This window comes from Schistocerca serialis, chromosome 3, assembly GCF_023864345.2.
Source record: "Schistocerca serialis cubense isolate TAMUIC-IGC-003099 chromosome 3, iqSchSeri2.2, whole genome shotgun sequence".
In the NCBI taxonomy this organism is placed as follows: domain Eukaryota; kingdom Metazoa; phylum Arthropoda; class Insecta; order Orthoptera; family Acrididae; genus Schistocerca; species Schistocerca serialis.
Genome location: NC_064640.1, coordinates 872,127,337 through 872,150,202, shown reverse-complemented (window position 1 = coordinate 872,150,202; position 22,866 = coordinate 872,127,337). Strand labels below are relative to the sequence as shown.

Sequence of the window (22,866 nt, the reverse complement as noted above, 5' to 3'; positions counted from 1 at the left end):
ATTGTATCTGCGATCACTAAAACTTGAAATAAAACAAACATGGCTTAAACAACATTGTAATTATTAAAAACTGGAAAAGCTTTTAGTACTTTAGAATTAACAGTGTCTCAGAGTTTCTTTTGTAGTATGTAACAATGATATACCTAATAAATAAGTCTGGCCTATTTCCAGTGACATAACAACACCCAGTGGCTGTCTCTTAGGGTCACTGACCAATTATGTTTGCACATGTGTGTGTTTATATGAGAGCTAAAGATGAATGAAGCATTGGAAGTTTTGCAACGTATTTTAACACTGATGGCAAGATGGAGTTGCAGTACTTGGCGAGGCAGATTGTGTCGTTCGCCCAGGTCACCTGAAGTTATGTTTCACATTTAGGTTTTTTTACTTATACTTTGGTGAATGTCGCGTGGCACAATGGCCTGGTGCAAGTCTTTCAATTGAACACAAATTCAGTAACTTGGGGTTCTGGGAGCCAACAGCACCTGGTTTTTCCAGAACTGTCACCCATCCAAATACTAGCTGGGCCCAATGTGGCTTAATTTCCGTCATCAGGCAGGAACTGGTGTTATCAACGTGTTGAGGGCATTGACTTGGTAGAGTGATTTGTTGTTAAATAATGCTAACCTTACACAATAGTAAATGTAGCTTTTGTATCATCCATTTAATATTAAACCCTTGACTGCTGTAGATATGGACTCTGCTTTCTGAAACAAGCGCAGCTTTTTTGTTGTTATACTGCTCGCCTAATGTTGCTACCAGTACTGGGAGACAGTGTTCAGGCTGCTATGAAATAGTTATTATCCAATTTTAAGAAAACTATTCCGTGAAAAATTTGATTTTTGCATATCTTACAGTCTGATATCTTTGCTTGATAATGGACTGAATTTCTTTCATTATTTGTCATAGTTGCTGTGCTGCAACATATTACGTAAAGCATTGCACAAAATGTTGAAGAGTTTGTGGAGGTAAAAATGCACTGTGTAGGTTTGCATATGGTTGATTTTAGATCATACATTGCTGGGTAGGAAAAGCACCAAAATTTTATTTAATACTGAGAGCAGAATGATAGTCTATTTTTATACCTGGCAGACAGTTGTGCACGACACTGTTGATTCCATTTATGCACACCAGGAATTATGCGGTCAAAACAAATCATCATCTCATAAATAGTTCACAATATCAAAATGATTTTTTTTTTTTTGCACGTGACAGCATGCAGAGAGGAACAAATGTTGTGTAACAAACATTATAAACTTTTTTTATTCACCGGGATATAGAAGTAACTCTTCCACTGCAGTGAAAGCGTTAAAGCTAGGGGAGTACCATTTAAATAATCAATAAATAGTTTGGTTCTAGTTATTTTAAATTGCTTTATAACAGAGTTAAAGTTGACAGAACATAAGAAAGTGCTGTCTGGATTTTCTTCACTACTCCCGATTTCAATTGGCGAAATATTCTTGAATAGCCAACAACAAGAAGAGTTCAACACCTTAATTGAATTCTACATTGAGGATATGGAATGTAGAGTAGAAGATATTCTTCCTGAATAATATTTATGGAGAAGGAAATCTATGAAAGATCACAGACCTCCATCTGCCGTGGAAGCACGATAACTATGCAACAAAGACATGTACCCAAACAACGACAACAACCTTCTGAAGAGACCTCAACTTTTCCTGGAGAATTGAATGTTCAAATAACTTACGGGATTGCTGCCAGGTGACGTCGTCGACCACCGCTGATATTTCGACAGGAGCACAACCTGCCATTCTCAAGATAGCAGTTGTGCCTTGAGAATGGCAGGGTGTGCTCTTGTCGAAATATTGGTGCTGGTCGACGACATCACCTGGCAGCAAACCCTAAGTTATTTGAACCTTCTGAAGATTTTGATAACATGCCGTTTTATTTCTATTTATCACTTAAGATTTTAGATGATTAATAAAAATGTTTCCTGAATGTTGTTGCACACCTCTCAACCCAGCCCTATCACTCCTAACTTCCACCATAAAATCAAAATTTTCAATAGATGCAATCTATGTTCCAATTCTAAATGCTGAAACTGTTTATTACACTTCAGGTACTGATATTTTGGATATTGATCTGAGTGAACATCTTGTACTTGAACAGAACTGAAACCCTAGGGTTGACACAAGAATGCCTTTTAGGCTGCAAACTTGCATTAAGGAATGCCCTGAAGCCCGGAAACTAAACATCAGCCAGTCTAGAATAATGACAGGCTGCGAAAATTGGAGCACATTCAGGCACCAGTACAGGAGGGAATCTTGTCATCAAATACTATAAAACCCTCAGTCTCCTCACACTCATTTTTATGACAAGACTATTCTGTCTGCATCATTGATACTGATGGAAGGTCAACTCTCCTAGTTACAGGATGGCCTGGTGTCTACAGCCACTGTCAGCTCGAAATCCACTGCTACGAATCCACAGTCGTCCGACTGTGGACAGAACTTCAACTCTCCGCACTGCATCCCTGTCAGTCACCACAGTGATTGGCTGTGATTGACTGAAGATGAGGACCGGCCCAATCTTCCATAGATGAAGAACTGATCTGCTTGTCTATGAGCTGTTCAGCTTGGGAGCAGGGTGCCTATGCCGACACTGCAGGGCAGTACAAGTACCACTTTGCTAGTCATATGCTGTGACCGCCTCTCAGGCTGTCTTTCATGTTGCTGTTTTATCTTTCACCTACACACCATCTCGACGAAAGGGTTATGCACATTTCTTTGGCAGAGCCCAACTGTAGGTTCACTCAACAAGAGCACTGAGGCTCCAGATGTCCACAGCCATTCCAGGCTGCAGAGACGTGCTGGCTGCTGCACCCTCCTGTGCTGACGCTACAGTACTGACCCGAGAAAGTGCAAGGGGCCTCCGACGGATGCTGCACCTCCATGCAAAGCTGGCTCAGCACAGCCGCTGCTAGGCTTCACTGGGAAGAAGACTGAGTGATTGCACACTCTTGGAAACAAATAACAGTTAACCGAGTGATGCCTCAATAGTGCCTCAGCTCACCACATGATCCCATCACTGCACCTCCACTCGATTGTTCTACACTCTAGTACGGGGCCGCTATATAGAAGAATGTATCAGCAAGTGAACATAAAATTTCCTAAGAGAAGCAACGGACACAATAGAAAAACCCAGACAATTTCATTTCAGATTAAAACAGTGATTTGAATGAAAAGTATAACACAATGAATATTTTTCCAAAGCACAATTTAATAACCAGGCCCTATCAGCATGAAAAATGAATGTAAAATTCCAATACAACCAACATCTATGTACAAGTAAGATATAAAATTAAAAGTATAATAGCGAAACTAAGGTTGGTTACCTTGAAACTGAACAATACACTGACCTGCTTGAACAGTGCTAAGCACACTTATTTTACTCAGATAGATGATTACAATTCAGCCAAATATACTTGACACACTAATGTTCAATGAACTGGCACAGCTGGTAATGTGGGCATCGACTGCAGTTGTTTCCTTACACCTATTCAGACAATAGTGGCAGACATACTTTCTCACCTAAAATACTCAATATGCACCAGTTTAAATACAAGAACGAAAAATCATTTATCCCTCTAACGAACAGATATCATACACTACATTATTTACCCTCCCAAACTGACTGATGTAAAATTATTCCAAAATTGCAGCAGATCCAAGTTCAGTAACTGCTAAACAAACATACATAAATGAAATATGAGACAAACAGAAATGATCTACATCCGACAAGCTAAGCAGATAAGAAAAGTAATGATAATTAGTTTTAGTTTTCTTAACAAGTTAACATTTCAAAACATAATGTCCTTCAGGGTACATATAATGGAAGTGAGGCATGTGAAACAATGTTTAGTTTGTAATAATATTCAATACCCAGAAAAATCTTTGACAGAACTGAATGTGTGTAACTTCACGTAAGTATTCACTGTTTTACAAGTTAAGAAGTGTGACATTTTTTCCAAGTACTTGCACTCTGATGTATACACATTTTAAGAATTATAAATGTAACTTTCTCTTCATAAGGCGAGATCACATAACATTTAAATTTGAATTATCTATTTCAACAGCATAAATTATTTTGGTACTAAGAAACCTGAGTATAGTTCTTTAGGCAATTATCCAGGTGGCCATTAGACTAGTTATGACATTGCACATTGTTTGATCTATTTCAAATATGTAACAAATTCAAGTTCTCTTTTATCAATCTTATTCAGCATTAAAATACATATCAAATTAGCATTTACAGTTCAGTTTGCTCTTGAAAGGGCCAATATATGAGAGATCAGCTTCAGTATAGCAGCAACTGAATGCTTGTGAGGTAGAAAATACATAGCATTTCTGCAAAGATAAATTTACCAAAGATAGTCCTTTCTGTCATGAACCAGTAAAAATACTTAAGTGGCTAATCTGCAGGGAGATTCTCTACTTGGAAGACTGATCTTGCCAATTCATTACAATAGTACACTTATCACATTTGACAACATAGTACTTTTTACATTAATTTCATGCTGATTCTGTGCCAGTGTGGAGAGTTCAGAGCAAAAAACTGGAGAGTGTGGTTTAACACCTTGTTGGTGAAGAGATAAAGTTGGGGCAAGAGCTTTGGTTGTACCAGACTGGGAAAGGAAGACTGCCATATATTTTTCAAAAAAAAAACAAACTATCCTGGTATTCACAATTAGTCAATTTAGGGACAAAATAGAAAGACCAAATCTGGAGGGGAATATAGGGTTTTGAACTCTGCTGCTCGCAAATGTTAGTCCAGTGCCTCAAACAGTGCACCATATCACTCCACATGAGCTTACAATCAAGCTGCAAAATCAGTCAGATACCGAATTGAATTTTTTTTATTAGTCATTATTTTGATATTAGATGAAATGGTGTATATTTTTGTCTGCTAAGTTGTGCTCTATCTGCAATCAAGTATCATCTAACTACTTACAGGTGTTGACAACTTCCCACTTTCCTGTTCTTATTGTAATTATATACTTCTATACAGGTATATGTATAGTGTTAGTATAAACTGTAGATTGCAAATCACCTAAGCTCTCAGGGGACACGAAATTTTTTTGAGCAAATGGAACTCTGTGTCTAACAGATCTGAAGAACAACAACAATAACACTAAAAATGCACAGCAGCTACTATGAAATACTATCCATAGGATAGGTTTTGATTTTCTTAGGCCGATTTGTATACTTTATCTGAACAGCAATCATGTTTCAGTTAAACCGTTTGCCTCTCACTATATCCGTTAATGCAACCAAATGCATAATTTAGGGTAATGAATATGTACTTGCAGCAAACACAAAGTAACTGCAGTTGTAATAAAATGTTCACCGATTGTGGTTATTTTGTACAGAAAAAAAGAAAAAAAAAATGTCTCAAATTATATACACACACTAGATGGCTGAATCTATTGAATAAGAAAGTATATAAAATTGTAATGTGAATACTTATGGAGGTGCAAAATATGTAAGTATGGATGGTCCCATCAAATAACTATCATATGTGGATATGCTGAAACTTATACCCCTGAGGTAAAAATATGATGGGTTAATGGTTCTATTCCTCAGTTTAAATGAAAATTGCTTTACACAGCTCCACCAGTCAGAAAATACTCTCCGATATATACACCAAGAACATTTATTTTTACAGCTTCTTTCATATAATTTCTCAACTACTCCTCGCTGAAAACTCATTCCCCCAGCATGCTGTCAGATACCTCACTGAGCTACAACATTGATCTTCTGCAATACAATTAACATTAGCTGAACAACAAAAGCATGCATTCAAGCCTATGTGAAAACGTCACGACAACATCAACTGTACATTTTAAAAATTGGAAGACAATTATTCTATGTTATGACATGGATGATTCATCAGTAACAATTTCTTCAGCATCATGTATATAGGATACTAGTGTTACTGTTCAATCATCTACTTCGTTGGACAGCGAAACCTGCACTACAGGTACATATATGAAAACGATGACCACAATTTTTTAGGTTAAGAATACATTCAGATTTCACAGTTGGTACAATGCAAGCAGTCCAGTAACATGTGAAGTTTAGCAAATTTATGATAAATTAATTTGTAATTGATACAGTATTTACATTTTCATCACATTGAAATTTTTAACACACAATCGATCATTAAGTATAAATGAAATACTTGTCTACTAACTTAACTGTGAAATAGCAGCACAAAATTAAAAACAAAAAAAGTGAGCAATAACAAATTTGGACAGCTTACACAGGCCTATGTATAAAAAAAAAATTTATATAAAAAAGTTGCTTATTCTCAAGGCTTTTACTGAGTTGAATTCTAGTATAATACGAAAAAAGGCATCTCACCCATCATTTGGTTTTTACACTTAACACTCATTACTAGAACATGTATTTTATCAATTTTAATGATATATTTACTTCATATACCATTTCAATTAGAAATAACTGGAAGTTGAAATTTCAGTGGTAGTCGTTACACATGTTAATATATACTGTAACTACTACGAAAAGCTCTTTGGCTCTTCATTAATTTTTTCTGTGAGAACCTCATGGACGCAAAAAATCTTATTTCTACCTCTATACCTTAAGTTTGTGTTTAATGAAACAGTTTGTGAAAGCCATACCCAAAGATTGGAAGGCACCTCTTCATCTATCCAAAGCTAAATTGGAAGAATGTGTGTTTGTTGGACCACATATTCAAAAAAAGATGTTGGAGTATCATTCAAGGAGATTTTTACTAAGAGCTTAAGCAACAAACAGGATCCACACTATCTTTCAGTTGTAGCCAACATGGTGGAAAAGTTTAAAAAGTTAAGCTGTTTGACAATCATCAAGATTCTCTTTTTGAGCAGTCATCTATTAATTTGTGTGGTATCAGTGAGCAACAAAGGGAGCGCTTTCATTAAAATTTCGAAGTTACAGAATGATGGCATCAGAGACTCAGCAATACCAGTAATGCAGGAGACTACTGATTTTCACTTCACAGAGCTGTACAATGGCTAATTCACCAGAGAATATGCTGTATCAGATGCTTTAACGAGAAGAGAGGAAGTAAATATAATCCAATGGACACAAAATTTGTATCTAATAAAGATGTGAAAGTAACATTTCCCCACTTAGGCTGTATTTATTTAGACTTCAGTCTTGGTTCATATTTAAAAATTAAGTTACTTCTCATTCCAGTTATATATGTCTTACTAATGTTCTAGTTTATAATGAAATCATATTGTGATAAACAGGAAGTGACTGGAAAAACATAAATAAATAAAAAAAAAAAAAAAAATAACTAAAAGTACTAAGGATAGGGATTAAGCGTCCAACACCCACAAAAAGAATGAAAGTATTTTTGTTGGCCTGTATTATTGTTACATTGTTCATCTGCATAATTCTGGTTTAAAATCTGCAAAGAAATGCTGTTTCACAGCACATTCATTAAAGCCTGAAACTTCTTAAAACTTCATAAACAAAAGGAAAAATATATCTTGTTCAAAAACTTGAACATGTAAGCGTTCCTCGATAGTCTTTTTCCCTTTGTATAAGAGTTTGCACTTGAAAATTAATTGCATAAATAAATAAATAAATAAATAAATAACTTATTTACATTATTATGTAAATCTGAATCACAGTTCATAACTGTAATACAATGCATAATAGAATTATGTACCAAAGTCTTCATTTGATGATAACAAGACACCTAGAGCTTCATTACATGTGAAGTGAGAACAGGGATATATATAAAAATCACATCTGCAGCACCACAAAGCTGATTCTATGTTGAAGCTCTTTATACTTACAAGTATGACTAGTACAGACAACTTATCAGAAATGAACAGTACATTTAAATAAAATTAGTTGTGACACTCTTATTAAGTAGTTTACAGTATGAGAGCAACACCAGTTTCTTGTGTGCATAAGATGAATGCAACAATCCCAGTTACAGCACCATGCAAAGCAACATCTAAATTACATGTACATACACACAAAACTACTGGTTGTCACATTAACTGCAATGTGTATATAAATATACAAATGAAATACCATAGAGAACTACAGTGACAATGTATCTGAGGACTTTTTAAAGATGTTTTTTCTTTATTGGATACTATTTTTGTTATTCAGTTCATTCAACAGATGCTCCTCTTGGCAGTTTCAGTGTTAAGTTCCTGGCTGAAACAAATAGTGCACTTCTCCCCCTATTAGTATGAAACAGAGATTTACCTCTGAAAGACAACCAAATATGAGGTGGATAGTAAATGAATGCTGGATAAATGTTTTTCAACAAAACCCGTCTCTTGAAACCCACAGGTAAAATGCTGAAAGTCACATTTAATTATATTCAAATTGCAGATGTAATGTATTTTAAACAAAATCCATGATCATCAAACAATTGTCAAACATCAAACACTTGTAAGATTGATAAAATGTACATGAATACATCAGTATCAAGGCGTCCATTTATGATAAGTACACGTGACTTACTTGATATTTGTCAACTGATAATGCATATGTTTCTTTCCTAGAAAAAACCTGAGTCCTCCACGAGACACTAATATTTTTTTCTTTTTCTTTTTTTTTCAAACTTTGTTTAAAGTCACTCACATGGCATCACTTTTTGACATAAGAAAGTTATTCTCCGTACACTTCTGAATGATCTGCTGACACAGGGCCATAGTGCCAGCCACTATATGCTTGTTTATGTCCATCTGTATGGACATGAACATGGATATCGGTTGGGTGATGAGGATACCAAGGAGGTCCCTGACTCTTAAATTTATGGAAGAAGTTTCCAAATCCAAGCAGGAGTAGAATGACACCAATTGTGAGGCCCTTAAGTGCCAGAATTATGAGGCCACCAAGCATTGTTGTCATAACTCCCATCTTGTACATCATGGGCAGTAGAGCCATCATAATCCTACGTCGTGCTCCGAACGTCCGACTTCCTGCAACAACAACAAACAAAAACTTATGAAAATACAAGAAGTGAAATGAACTACTAAACTTTTTTCTTAATGCTATGCTGATTTTTGCCCCTCCAGTACACAAAAGAAACAGAAATACCATTGTCTACTCAATAACTCAACATGTAAACTACATATTTTCCAGCTGGCATCTTTTTTCCAAATTCTGTAAACAATGTTATTCAAGAGATTTTAACAATAAAAGACAGTTTAACTGGTGAACATCCAATGGCTTTCAGTGAAGTCAGTTCTTTTTACATGAGCTGGAGCAAATCTGCACAGGTACTACAGACACTATACAAGGTAAATGTAAAAATGTAGAAAAAAATTGAATTTATCACACAAACATTAACAGACATAAATTTTAAACTTAAATTCCCATGCAAAATATGTTAATCTTCTGATTTGACACTGAAATATGAGAATGGGGCATTTTCATTCATCCAACCTAGGGGAAATTATCAACACCTGCAGAAGAAAAAGAAAAGGAAACTGGGAAGGGACTTATTTTATATTTGATGATCACTGTTTTTAATATTTCAAGTTGACCAGTTTCAGGCAGTGTTGGCAATCCTCAGATCATTTCCCGTAGTTATGGAGTACCTAATCTTACTCTATAACTATGAGAAATGATCTCAAGATAGGCGTGGGCAGCACTGCCCAAAACCAGTCAGTTTGAAATAATAAAAACAGTGACAAACACGTGGAAAATACGTCTATCTTCTATAAAAATGAATTTGGGTAACTGCCTGTCCAGTTTTGACAGAAAAAACTACACAACTACATGAAAATAAAATATATTTATGATGTTTAGCCTTCACAGAAGTTTTTGCAGTTTTTCTTGAAATGCCATGCAAAGAATAGATTCCCTCTTGAAACACCATGCAAGAACAGATTCGCTCTCAATCACAAATGTAAGTAATTCTTTATCTCCTGTGTATATAAATCAATAATGGAACCGTCTCGGTATGAACATGACAGACAGTATGTGATAGATTTGTTTTTGGTGCAGTATCTCAATTATGTGTGTTTCTACTGACATCATAGCCTTCAAGTTTATGTTTTTATTTTTATTCTTCTAAGCATAGACTACAACCTTGAACTCAATACTAAGATACATCATCACACTAATCAAAGCAAAGGCATTGTATATGCACCTACAAACTTCATTACTGGAAGTAGAACAAGGAAAAAATACTGTGAAACTGTCAACAGATAGGTAACGTAATGTAGCTCAGTTCAGCACATTTTGCTCTTGGAAGTACTCACAAACCATGTTAACATACAGAATAAAATATTACAGACTGATTATTTAAGTGTTGTAATTGTTTTAACAGTTTAACATATAGTCGGGGCCTTCACGAATCTATTTATAGAAAAATGAACACGTTTTGTTTGTCCCGTATGCTTTCCTTTACCATTCATCCAATGTGATGAAACTGTTGTTACTTGTTGGGCACACACCACATCACCACAGTACATCTACACTGAAGTGCCAAAGAAACTGGTACAGGCATGCGTATTCAAAAACAGAGATATGTAAACAGGCAGAATACGGCACTGCGGTCGGCAATGCCTCTATAAGACAACAAGTGTCTGGCGCAATTGTTAGATCAGTTACTGGTGCTACAATGGCTGGTTATCAAGATTTAAGCAAGTTTGAACATGATGTTATAGTTGACACACAAGCGATGGGACACAGCAAATCTGAGTTGGCAATGAAGTGGGGATTTTCCCATACAACCATTTCACGAGTGTACCATGAATGTCAGGAATCCTATAAAACATTAGATCTCTGACATCACAGTAGCCAGAAAAAGATTCTGCTAGAACGGGATGAATGATGGCTGAAGAGAATTGTTCAACATAACAGAAGTGCAACCTTTCCACTAACTGCTGTAGATTTCAATGCTGGGCCATCAAAAAGTGTCAGCGTGTGAACCATTTAACAAAGCATCACCGATATGCGCTTTCGGAGCTGAAGGTCCACTAATGTACCCTCGATAACTGCACAACACAAAGCTTTATGCCTCTGTTGGGCCCCTCAACACCGACATCGGTCTACTGATGACTGGAAGCATTTTTGCCTGGTCAGACGAGTCTCATTCCAAATTTTATCAAGCAGATGGACGTGTACAGGTATGGAGACAACCTCATGATTTCATGGACCTTGCATGTCAGCAGGGGACTGTCCAAGCTAGTGGAGGCACTGTAATGGCGTGGGGCGTGTGCAGTTGGAGTGATATGGGCCCCTAGGTATGAATCTGACAGGTGACACATACGTAAGCATCCTGTCTGATCACCTGAATTCATTCATGTCCATAATGCATTCTGATGGACTTGGGCAATTCCAGCAGGACAATGCGACACCCCATACGTCCAGAATTGCTACAGAGTGGCTCCAAGAACACTCTTCCAAGTTTAAACACTTCCACAGTTCACTAATCTCCCCACACATGAATATTATTGAGCATACTTGGGATGCCTTGCACCATGTTATTCAGAGGAGATCTCCACTCCCTCGTACTCTAACAGATTTATGGACAGCTCTGCAAGATTCATGGTGTCAGTTTCCTCCAGCACTACTTCAGACATTAGTCGAGTCCATGCCACGTCGTGATTTTTCACTTCTGCATGCTCACGAGGGCTCTACATGAGTAGGCAGGTGTACCCATTTCTTTGGCTCGTCAGTATATTTTGTAACAGGTGGAGCATGAGTCGTTTCAACAAATAAGTGTATTTCATATAAGTGTACGTCCATTAATTACATGAGCTGAAAATGGCCACGGTGGTGTCCGACAAAAATCTAATTTAAAATGGAGGAGGGGGCGGGGAGGCAAGGAAAATCTCACGTCAACTTTTCAATTCAAAGAATATACATTATAATAATAGATATCATTATGTTTCATAAAGTTAATCCTGAACATAGGCAATCTTAAAAGTGGCCACTGATCTTTATGGGCTCTTTGAACTGAATGTTTTGCATGTGTGGCATGCCTGGGATTTCCCGATCTGAAATTAATGCAGCACAAGTATCAGATGTTATTGTCTTCACATCTTGTATCAAAACTTTCACAGTGCCTATCTTAAGCAGTATGCCGATGAGTCAAACAACCATGCCAGCAAGAAGTTAATCGTTTGTGGACGGAAGCCAAGCTGAATTCACCAACAAGAATTCCTATAAATCAAGAGACTGAAAAGCTACGTAGTCATGCAGTTCAAAGAAAGGTAGGCCCTACAGAGAATGTTGTCTTTCATCTACAAAGTAAGTAAAGGTGCAATGACATTTAATAAAGTATATCTTATACCAATAATAGGTGAATTTTTTTTAGGGATCCGTCAAAATGGTTAATACTATTATCACGGAAGCTTTTCGTTCAGTTGTCTCGGGCAGTCCGTCTGAATACTACTCAAGATTTGGCATATTTAAAGAAAAATGTTTTTAATCAAGTGCGAAAAACACCATTCAATACACTTTCTAAATAAAACACTTGTTTATTTAAGTGCTTTAATCAATATTTAAAACAAATAAAAAATCTTTATTTTTACGTATTTTTACCTGACCATGTCAAAGCCGACAGAAGGTTTATAATATGAATTTAGGAGTCTACGTAAGTACAAGGTGATACAAAAAAAGGAATAATTTTTAAATCTTTTACAAAACAATCTTAGCCCTAACCCTTCAAGATACTCTCCATTACAAGTAATATATTTGTCCCACGGGTGCTTCCACTGTTCGAATCCTTTCTTGTTATCTTTAGAAATGGCTGACAGCTGCTGTCTCGTTTTTTCTTGACTTCTTCGGTGTTCTCAAATCGGTGTCCTTTCATGCCCCTTTACATAAGTGGAAATAAGAAAAAGTCGCACAGAGCCAGGCGAAGGGAGTGAGGTGCGTGGGACAGCGGACCATGGCATTTTTTTTTAGCCAAAACCATCCTGTCCAACGGAGATGGCAAAAAATCTGTCTTTTCTGACGAACGCTGTTGTGCAAACTTCTTAAAACTTCCAAATAAAAGGTTTGACTGACAGTCTGACCTGGGGAACGACATCCTTGGCATCAAAAACGCAAATATGATTTTTTGTGTTTGATCCGACTTTATGACTTTTTTGGGTGGGTTGACGGTGATGTCTTCCATTGGCTAGACTGTTGCTTGTTTTTGGGTCGTAACCATGGCACCATGACTCATCACCAGTAATGACATTTGACAGAAGATTTGGATCAGTTTCAAACTGTTGTCTCAAAGCACGGCATGTTTCAACTCTACGTTCCTTTTGATTGTCCAGTAAAGACCCGAAGAACGAACTTTGCTGCAACGCTTTTCATTCCCAAATATTCCGTTAAAATTCGCTGAGCGGAGCTACAAGATAACCTACTAATCGCTGAAAGTTTATCTATCGTCTTGTCGACGGTCTGTGAGCACAAGCTCTCGAATTTTTTCAATATTTTCGTCGATTCGGGCAGTTGATGGACGACCAGGACGAGGTTTGCCATCAAAAGACATTTCGTCATTTTTAAGTCGAGCAAACCACTCGTACACTAGAGTTTTTCCCATGGCGTCATCTTGGTCAGCTGTTTTCGACATTAAAACAGTTTCAGCAGCATTTTACCGAGCAGAAAACAAAATTTCACAGTTGCACATTGTTCACTTAAACTTGCCATAGTAAAAACTAAACAAGAAGAAAACAGCGTTAGCAAAAACAATCACAACAATCACTGCTGATGAACAGAACAATCCAGGTCGACAACGCAGGCGGCACTGAACTGGCAAGGAGTTGCGCTATACAGTACATGCCCAGCGGCAAAAATGCGTACTAGCACGACCATGTTATTTCGGTTTTGCTTTTTCTTGGAGAGGGGGTGGGGGGGGGGGGGGGTGGGTACCCTCCCGTATGTGCGTGAGTGGCTACGTATCGTCGCACTGCATTCAATATGGCGGGGATTTCTTAAAATAAATTCCACACATCTAAAAAAATTTACGGGCCGATCTATCAAAAAGTTCCGTTCGAAGGCAGTACAAGTTCAGAATGGGTATGCCAATCAGGCTAAAACGCCGGAAGCATTGAGGGAATCATCCTACCGACGCACCAGGTTGATGATACGCGTTTATTAAAACACCGTATCTCGCTGGGTGAAGAAAACAGCAACTTCTCGCTGCAGATTTTTGTCCGACAGAAACTGTCGACCCTTCAAGACCTTTGTTACGGACGTAAGGCGTGATAATTGCATTGGGGAAAGATCAGGACTATAGCGTGGGTGCTCTAATGTCTCCCAGTCGAGTTGCTCTAACTTCTGCGTTACGTTTGCTATACGATGACGTGCATATCATGAAGCAGCAGTCCCTTGGGGCACCATTCCACAATGGTGGTTTTCGACACGCTGCCCATACACATTCTTCGTTCTCCGATGGATGTCTTTGTCGTTCGGCAGCCAAGAACAGAACAGGAGCAGAATGGTTCCGTTTGGACGCATTTCGTAATACAGTCGCCTTAGTTCAAGTTCCCGAACGAACTGTGCTTATATAAACGCAGTGGAATCTTGCTGTTACAGTAACACCCTCAAATGGAAACTTTGATCGTCCCTGATAAAATGAAGAGAAACATTTGGTGTCAAATAAAAGGTCTAATAATGAACACATTCCAAAAATGTACATGATCTATGTAAATACGTTTAATTCTTACAAAGACAATCGTAACTACTAATTAGTGTGTCTCAGTCCCACAATCACTCTAAAACTACTGAACCTACCGAGTTTTTTTTCTTCTTTCTTTTTTTTTTTTAAATCTTCTTCGTAACAGTCCAGCGAACAATTTAGACTATTTAATGACGATGCGACCAAGGGAAATAATTTAAACACGAATACAAAATTTTAAAAAAAACTTTGCCGCCAGTGCACACACTTGCATTACGTTGTGTAAATCGCAAGGGCTAGATCACTGTATCTAGTTGTAAAAATTACAGATCTCAGAAAGATCTACAAGAAAGTAAGCGAGATCTTAGCTTTATCTTATATGATTTAGTCACCAGCACAATTCTTTTGTTTTGCAGTCGCTGTGCCAGGTGATTTAGACGGCAGTTAAAAATGGTGACTGTGGATCAACCACAAAAAACAAAAACATGTGCTCTCAGAGACTTATGTACATCGTCTTGAGATCTACAGTCTGGTGCTGCGGAATTCGATGCAGCACATATAGTTTTGGCGGTGTATTGCAAAACAGTGCACGTTGCACCCGAAATTGTCACGCTAATTCAAACTGTAGCGCGATATAAATCGACACAGCCTTCGTGTTTCAGAAATTATTCAATATATCAAGACGAAACTTTCGCCAAATGATAGTAATACAATATTATTACAAAACGGAAAATACAAGTTCCCGAGACACGTGTACACTGTGGGTTTTATTTTTGTTTAATACACAATGTTTAAAACATTAAAATTTTTACACTTTGAACGAACTTTCTTATATTGTAAGCATTAACAACACTTTACTTTTTTTGTACAACTCAAGTTTTTTTATTTATACATTGTCCATTACATTTCAATTATACAAGAAGTACGGCTCTTAAAGGTCGTTCTATGTAAAAGGCCCATCTGTAGTACCACCCTTAATATATACACACATCAAAATAAGTTTTGCATCACCTCGGTTCCTAGAGTTCCGAAACCTGTACAGAAAATTGGAATAGAGACCAACATAAACATCATTTCCGCCCTTTTTATTACTCATGAAAACCACACACTGCATGTTGTACCACCATAAAGCAAGACATTCATTCAGAGGTGGTGGTCCAGTTTGCTGTACACACCGGTACCTCCAGTACCCACTAGTAAGTCATGTTGCATAGATGTATGCCTGTATTCGTCGTGGCATACTATCCAAAAGTTCATCAAGACACTGTTGGTCCATATTGTTCCACTCCTCAACGGCGTAGATCCCTCAGAGTGGTTGGTGGGGCACGTCGTCCATAAACAGCCCTTTTCAATCTATCCCAGGCATGTTCGATACGGTTCATGTCTGGAGAACATTCTGGCCACTCTAGTCGAGTGATGTCGTTATCCTGAAGGAAGTCGTTCACAAAATGTGCACGATGGGAACACGACCTGTCATCCATGAAGATGAATGCCTTGTCAATATGCTGCCGATATGGTTGCACTATCGGTCGGAGGATGGTATTCACGTATCGGACAGCCGTTACGGCGCCTTCCATGACCACCAGCGGGGTACGTCGGCCCCACAATGCCACCCCAAAACAGCAGGGAACCTCCACCTTGCTGCACTCGCTGGACAGTGTGTCCAAGGCGTTCAGCCTGACCGGTTGCCTCCAAACACGTGTCCGATGATTGTCTGGTTGACGGCATATGCGACACTCATCGGTGAAGAGAACGTGATGCCAATCCTCAGCGGTCTATTCGGTATGTTTTTCGGCCCATTTGTACCGCGCTGCATGGTGTCGTGGTTGCGAAGGTTGACCTCGCCATGGACGTCGGGAGTGAAGTCGCGCATCGTGCAGCCTACTGCGCACATTCGTAACACGACGTCCTGTGGCTGCACGAAAAGCATTATTCAACATGGTGGCGTTGTTGTCAGGGTTCCTCTGAGCCATAATCCGTAGGTAGGGGTCATCCACTGCAGTACTAGCCCTTGGGTGGCCTGAGCGAGGAATGTCATCGACAGTACCTGTCTCTCTGTAACTCCTCCATGTCCGAACAACATCGCTTTTGTTCACTCGGAAACGCCTGGCCACTTCTCTTGTCGAGAGCCCTTCCTAGCACAAAGTAAAAGCGGACGAGATCGAACCGCGGTGTTGACCGTCTAGGCATGGTTGAACTACAGACAACAAGAGCCGTGTACCTCCATCCTGGTGGACGACGAACTGATCGGCTGTCGGACCCCCTCCGTCTAATAGGCGCTTCTCATGCATGGTTGTTTACATCTTTGGGCGGGTTTTGTGACATCTCTGGACAGTCAAAGGGACTGTGTCTGTGATACAATATCCACAGTCAACGTCTATTTTCAGGGGTTCTGGGAACCGGGGTGACGCAAAACTCTTTATGATGTGTGTATATTTGCCGGCCGCGGTGATCTATCGGTTCCAGGAGCGCAGTCCGGAACCGCGCGACTGCTACGGTCGCAGGTTCGAATCCTGCCTCGGGCATGGATGTGTGTGATGTCCTTAGGTTAGTTAGGTTTGAGTAGTTCTAAGTTCTAGGGGACTGATGACCACAGATGTTAAGTCCCATAGTGCTGAGAGCCATTTGAACCATTTTTTTGTGTGTATATTTGCAAACAAAACGAACTAAACAAGTAAGAATCAATTTACGATTTTTATTATTGTCACTAGCTGAGTACCCGACGTTGCGCGGGTATCTATTTATTCCAGTCTTCGATTAGACCATATCCTCCTCTCACCTCTCTTTTCCTTCCACACACTGTCTATTTCCTCCTCTTCCCTTTGCGTCTATTTTCCCCTCCCCTCTCACTGCTCACTGACCATCTTCTCCTTATCCCTCTCTATCTCTGTCTGTCGATTCCTACATCCTACTCTCATCACCTTATCACCCCTACCCCAATAGGAGATTGCTGATTCTTACCTCCATAGTACTTTTTTCCAGGTAGTAAGTAGTATGTGTACAGAGTTTGGCTGAAATCGATTCAAGGATTTTAGGAGCTGCTTTTTAGCTGCTATTTTGCTCGCGTACGCACATGTCATATACGTTTTACACATATTTTACATATATCACACGTTTTGTACATACAGTACGTCGTCTCTAGCAAATTTCGCCTTGCATTTTCGTTTTCAAGCAGCCCAGCGTTTATGACGTCATTTCTCCTGAACTGTGTGTCGTACAATGATATAATTTTGCAGGTACATTCACTCTGCGAAAATGTGTTGCAAATAGTGTTAGTACAGCGAAAATGTAGTGAGCGGTTAACTTTTTTTTCTTTTCATCATTTTGTGGGAATTTTCTGCGAGAAAAAGTTTCGTAAGGGTTTGAAATCATTTATTAATTTCGTTGTGAGTTACTAAGTGCCTCATTCTTAAATACTGGATAAATAAAATCTGGCTATTCGCGCGTCGTGGGCTACACTTCTTTGTCACCAACAACCCATCTGATACGTAGGTGGTTCTTATCACCACAGCTAGTCTTTCCAGACAGGAAGGGATGGGGTGTGTGTGTGGGGGGGGGGGGGGGGGGAGGGGAGGGGGAAGGGGGGGGGGCGACACTGGGTTGAAATCTGTCTAGTGGTTTAAGAGATGTGGAACATACATACACTTTTTGTAATATATGTGGTTGCATGGATTTTACGATTTTCGATCACAGGAGAAAGGTTCTTCATCAAGCAGTGCAAATGAAAATCAGGCTAGGACCTCTGGGTTAACATTTATTAAAGAAAAGCCTTTTAACCTTTGCATCAGCTGACCTTATGCACATGGGTAATTAAAGTGAAGAGGGTTCTGCATTTAAGTCGACTTTGTTTCTTTATACATTTCTGCATTAACGTTTAACTCAGGTTGACTGGTTGGGGGACCCATGTAAAATTTTCACACCACAAATAAATCAGTGTCTTCATTTTACATTTTTAAATTTTCAGGTCCTAACAAACATAAAACGCAACCTATTCAAATTAGCGGTGACGAAAATGAAACCGACTCGTCATGAATAGCTCCAAAACACCATACTCTGGCGAAAGACGCGCTCATGGAGAAAATTTCTCATATTCGTACGAAACTTGATCTTGCACGGCGTCGCACAAATTCTCTGACATTGAACATAAAATTATGGTAAATCGATCAGTGTGAAAAAACTTTTAAAAAGAAATAAATGCAGACAGTTTAAAGAAAGAAAAAAGAACTAGGAATCTCATAAAACTAAATTGCAAGAAGTTTGCTCTCGGAGTCTGGGTGCAGTTAAATCATTGACACTACGGTCTGCCCCTGCATAGGAGATAGGCTTTAGGTATGGTGCAAAGCAAAAACTTGAACATATCAAATTTAATTATTAATATTAAACATTCAAGGGGACACCTCACGTGAGGAGGAGGGGAAGGGTCCCCGCTACAGCTCCCCAACGGGGCAGAGGGGAGTCAACAAACTCGCGTAATTAATGGACGTCCCCTACTTTAGCAGCAGTTCGTTGTGTTTTGGCTGTATGACTGCGCACATTAGACATAATTAAATTAAATAAAAGCAGCGATCTTTCACTTTGTTGTTACATACCAAGTGGTGTCCAGTGTGAAACTCCAACCGCCCACCGACATTAAATACTACGTGGGGCGTCCAATAAGTAATGCAAAAGATCTTCTTCTGAAAGCAGGTTGCTTTTATTCAGGATACCAATATACCATATTATTCCCCACTCTTCCGGCTGCAAAACACAATTTTTCAGCGTAATCTCCGTTCAGTGCGACGGACTTACGCCGCCACCTTATTAGTCTCGCCACCTTATTAGTCTATGTCGGAGCCATCGTCTTGCTCCATCAATAACATCCCAGTCATCCACGTACTGCTTCCCGCAGAGTGCATCCCTCATTGAGGCCAAGCACATGGTAGTCGGAAGACGCGAGATCCGGACTGTAGGGTGGATGAGAAAGCAGAGGCCAATGAAGTTTTGTGAGATGCTCGCGGGTGCACACACTTGTGTGAGGCCTTGCGCTGTCACGGAGAAGTTAGTTTGTATTTTTGTGGCGAGGAACACGCTGAAGTCGTTTCTTCAATTTACCTAGGGTAGCACAATATAATTCAGAGTTCATCGCTGCACCAACAGGGAGAACATCAAAGAGAATAACCCCTTCAGAGGCTCAGGAGACCGTCGCTATATTTTTTACTGGGTGCGGATGCGGCTTTGAATTTTTCCTTCGGAGGGGAGGTGGTGTTGCGTCACTCCACAGATTACAATTTTTTGGTTCGAACGTGATGAACCCATATTTCATCGCCTGTGACGATATTCGACAAAAAATTGTCACGGTCAGCATTGTAACGCGCAAGTAGTTCTGCACAGATGGTCGTCAGTTGTTCTTTATAGTCTTCTGTTTGGCGGCGAGGAACCCAGCGGGCCCACACCGTTGAGTACCCCAACAGGTGGAAGAGTGTATCACCACTGCCCGGAGAGGCGTCCAGTTGTGCAGCGAGGTGTTTGTTTGCGATCCGTCAATCACCTCTAATGAGAGTGATCGCTCGTTCCAACATGCAGGAGTCACAGCTGTGTGCGGCCGCACGGCATGCGGGAGATAGGACTGGTTTGTGCGACCCTGTTGCAATGACGACATGTGCCTCGCCCAACGACTCCCCATTGTTTTGTTCATTGCCAGGTCGCCGAAGACAATCTGCAAGTGCCTATGAACGGCTGCGATACTCTGGGGAGGGGGAGGGGAAACGGGGCTGGGATAAGGAAAAGGTAGGAAAGACGAAATGAAGTAACAGAGGCAAAAGTTGAAGATAGTGACTCTGGGTGAAGTCTCTCATACTTTTGGCGAGCGTCAGCATAAGACAGGCGATTTAGGGACTTATAATTCTTCAGTCTTCTTTTCTCTCTTGTAAGCCGGGCAATCTGGGGAGCGAGGGGAGTGGCGATCAGTACAATTGGCACACAGTGGTGGAACATTGGGGCTTCCCTCATGGAGTGGGTGTCCACAGCCACCACACACAGGATTCGCCATACAACAGGAAGACATATGCCCAAAACGCAAGCACCAAAGGCACCACATAGCTGGAGGGATGTACGGCTTAACGTCACATCTGTAGCACAGAACCTTGACTTTCTCTGTGAGGGTACCCCTCTTGAAAGCCAGAATGAAGGCGCCAGTATCAGTATGGTTGTCCTTGCGACCCTTCTGCACACACCGAACAAAATGAATGCCACGCCACTCCAGATTATCCTCGAGTTCCTCATCAGTTAGCAGGATGAGGTCCCTATAAAAAATCATTCCCTGTACCAATTCAAAGATTGGTGAGGAGTAATAGACCCCAGGACATTTCTAAGACGATCACAGGTACGAGGAGCTGCGGACTGGGTGTAAGAAGAAGCTTTGATCAAAAGCGAGCCCGCCTGCATCTTACTAAAAGACTCCACTTCACGAAACATGTCCTCGATATTTTCCACGAAAAACAATGGCTTGTGGCGGTGAATGTGTCCCCATCTGTCCTAGTACAGATGAGGTAATGGGGAAAGATTTTCATCCCAAGACGGTGAGCCTGGCCCTCCTCCCACGGTGTAGCCAGGGAAGGGAAGGTTGTCGGGTCATACAAAGCCGCATTCAATGATCCTTCACCATTTGAAGAGACAGCCATTTGAGAACGGCTAGACTTTTGCAGCTTGATATCTTTCACGTGCCAAGCATCTGCCCTGATACCATCCACTCCGGCCAGGGGCTCTCCCCACGGGTGCCTCCCAGCCACAGCAAGGGTCGACTGGCACGGCAGCCATTGCTGGGAGTTCCTATTCTCCAAGAGGATAAGCAACCACTCCTTGGTATACATGGGGAGGGACAGCTCAGGTATCAGTAGTGTGATCCCTGTGTTGTCAGAGGGCTCAGCCATATGGGTACATAACAGCTAGTACATGTTACTCTAGTCAGACATGGCTTTAAATTTAGTATTTAACTAGACATGACTGATTCCCAATATATAATAGAAAGCAGCAAGTTGGGAATAAATATACGCAAAAACATATGTTAAGTATGACAGTGTGAGTGTTATGAAAGTAACAGAATAACAGTTTTAGTTACAAGCACAGTACTGAACACTGGACTGATGCTTACAAATTATTTGGAGATGTTCTTTCAACAGCGGTACATGAAAATTTGGATAAAATCCATGTATCATTTTTTCCTCCCATGAATCATGTACAGAGGGAATGGCTTGCATGCTGCAACAACACAGATGGTTTTACTGAGGTACAGTCTCAATGAACGTGTTCCTGTGGAGACCATATACATGTATAATGCATGGTTCCTGAAGATGGGCAGCAGCTTTTTCAGTAATTATAAGCTACATATACAAATTGAGAACAAATTTTGTCAAGCAATTGAATATCCCTATCACTGACCAATTATTTGTGCTACTGAGGCAGTTGCAAAGCCAGATATTGTTCATTTTATGAATTGATCCAACTTTTACAAAGCACAACACAAAAAACATTGCTCAAAATTAGAAGAAGAATTTTTACACCTCTATCTTGTCTCAGAAAATTGCAATCAGCTTCACTAATTTAGTGAAAGAAGACATCCAGCTTGATACTATACAATTATCTACATTCCAAGGACTGATAAATGATCAAATGACTTTGTTTGAGAGTGTCTGTAACATCATCACTTTCCAGAAGGAAAAAAAAACACATAATTGGTGAAAAACTTGCATCTGCTGTTTAATTTTCCACAAGAGAGAAGTGGTGACTAATTATGATACAGCTGGAAATAAAATTTAACAGCTGTAAGCAGAGTTGCACAGAAGACAGCTCACTAGTTGAAGTTTTACAGAAAATTAGTAAAAGTTCAGATAATAGAAAATTCCAGAAATACACAAGCAAATGACTGTCTTGCAGTCCATTTAGCATGACTGGATTTGCAACTGTTGCATTTTAAATGCAGAATTACAAAGCGCTGGTCTTAAGTGAACTGCAAGTACAGCAGCCAAAAATTTTAAAGCCTGTAATCAAAAGTGAATCCTGCACCTAACCCAGCTCTAAAACTGGGGACCTATTCTTACTAAAATCTCGAAATTCCCCCGTCAGACACAAATACCTTTTCACTAGTGTCAGTTCTATACACACTATTGAAAATAATTGGCCTTAAGCATGCCTTCCAAGTGTACTGGTTCAGCTCTCCTAAAAAGTTTCGTATTGTATAAGCCCACAGCCCCTATAAACTACTCA

General features: G+C 39.7%; 1 protein-coding gene across 1 annotated transcript in view; it reads right to left on the bottom strand.

Moving 5' to 3' along the window:
- Positions 1–8,586: 8,586 nt before the first annotated feature.
- LOC126471057 (uncharacterized) overlaps positions 8,587–22,866 on the bottom strand; it is a 34,375-nt gene continuing 20,095 nt past the window's right edge. The window contains exon 2 of the mRNA XM_050099124.1: positions 8,587–8,977. Within this exon, the coding sequence (XP_049955081.1) occupies positions 8,664–8,977 (314 nt within the window). The 3' untranslated portion in view covers positions 8,587–8,663. The remainder of the gene's footprint in view (positions 8,978–22,866) is intronic.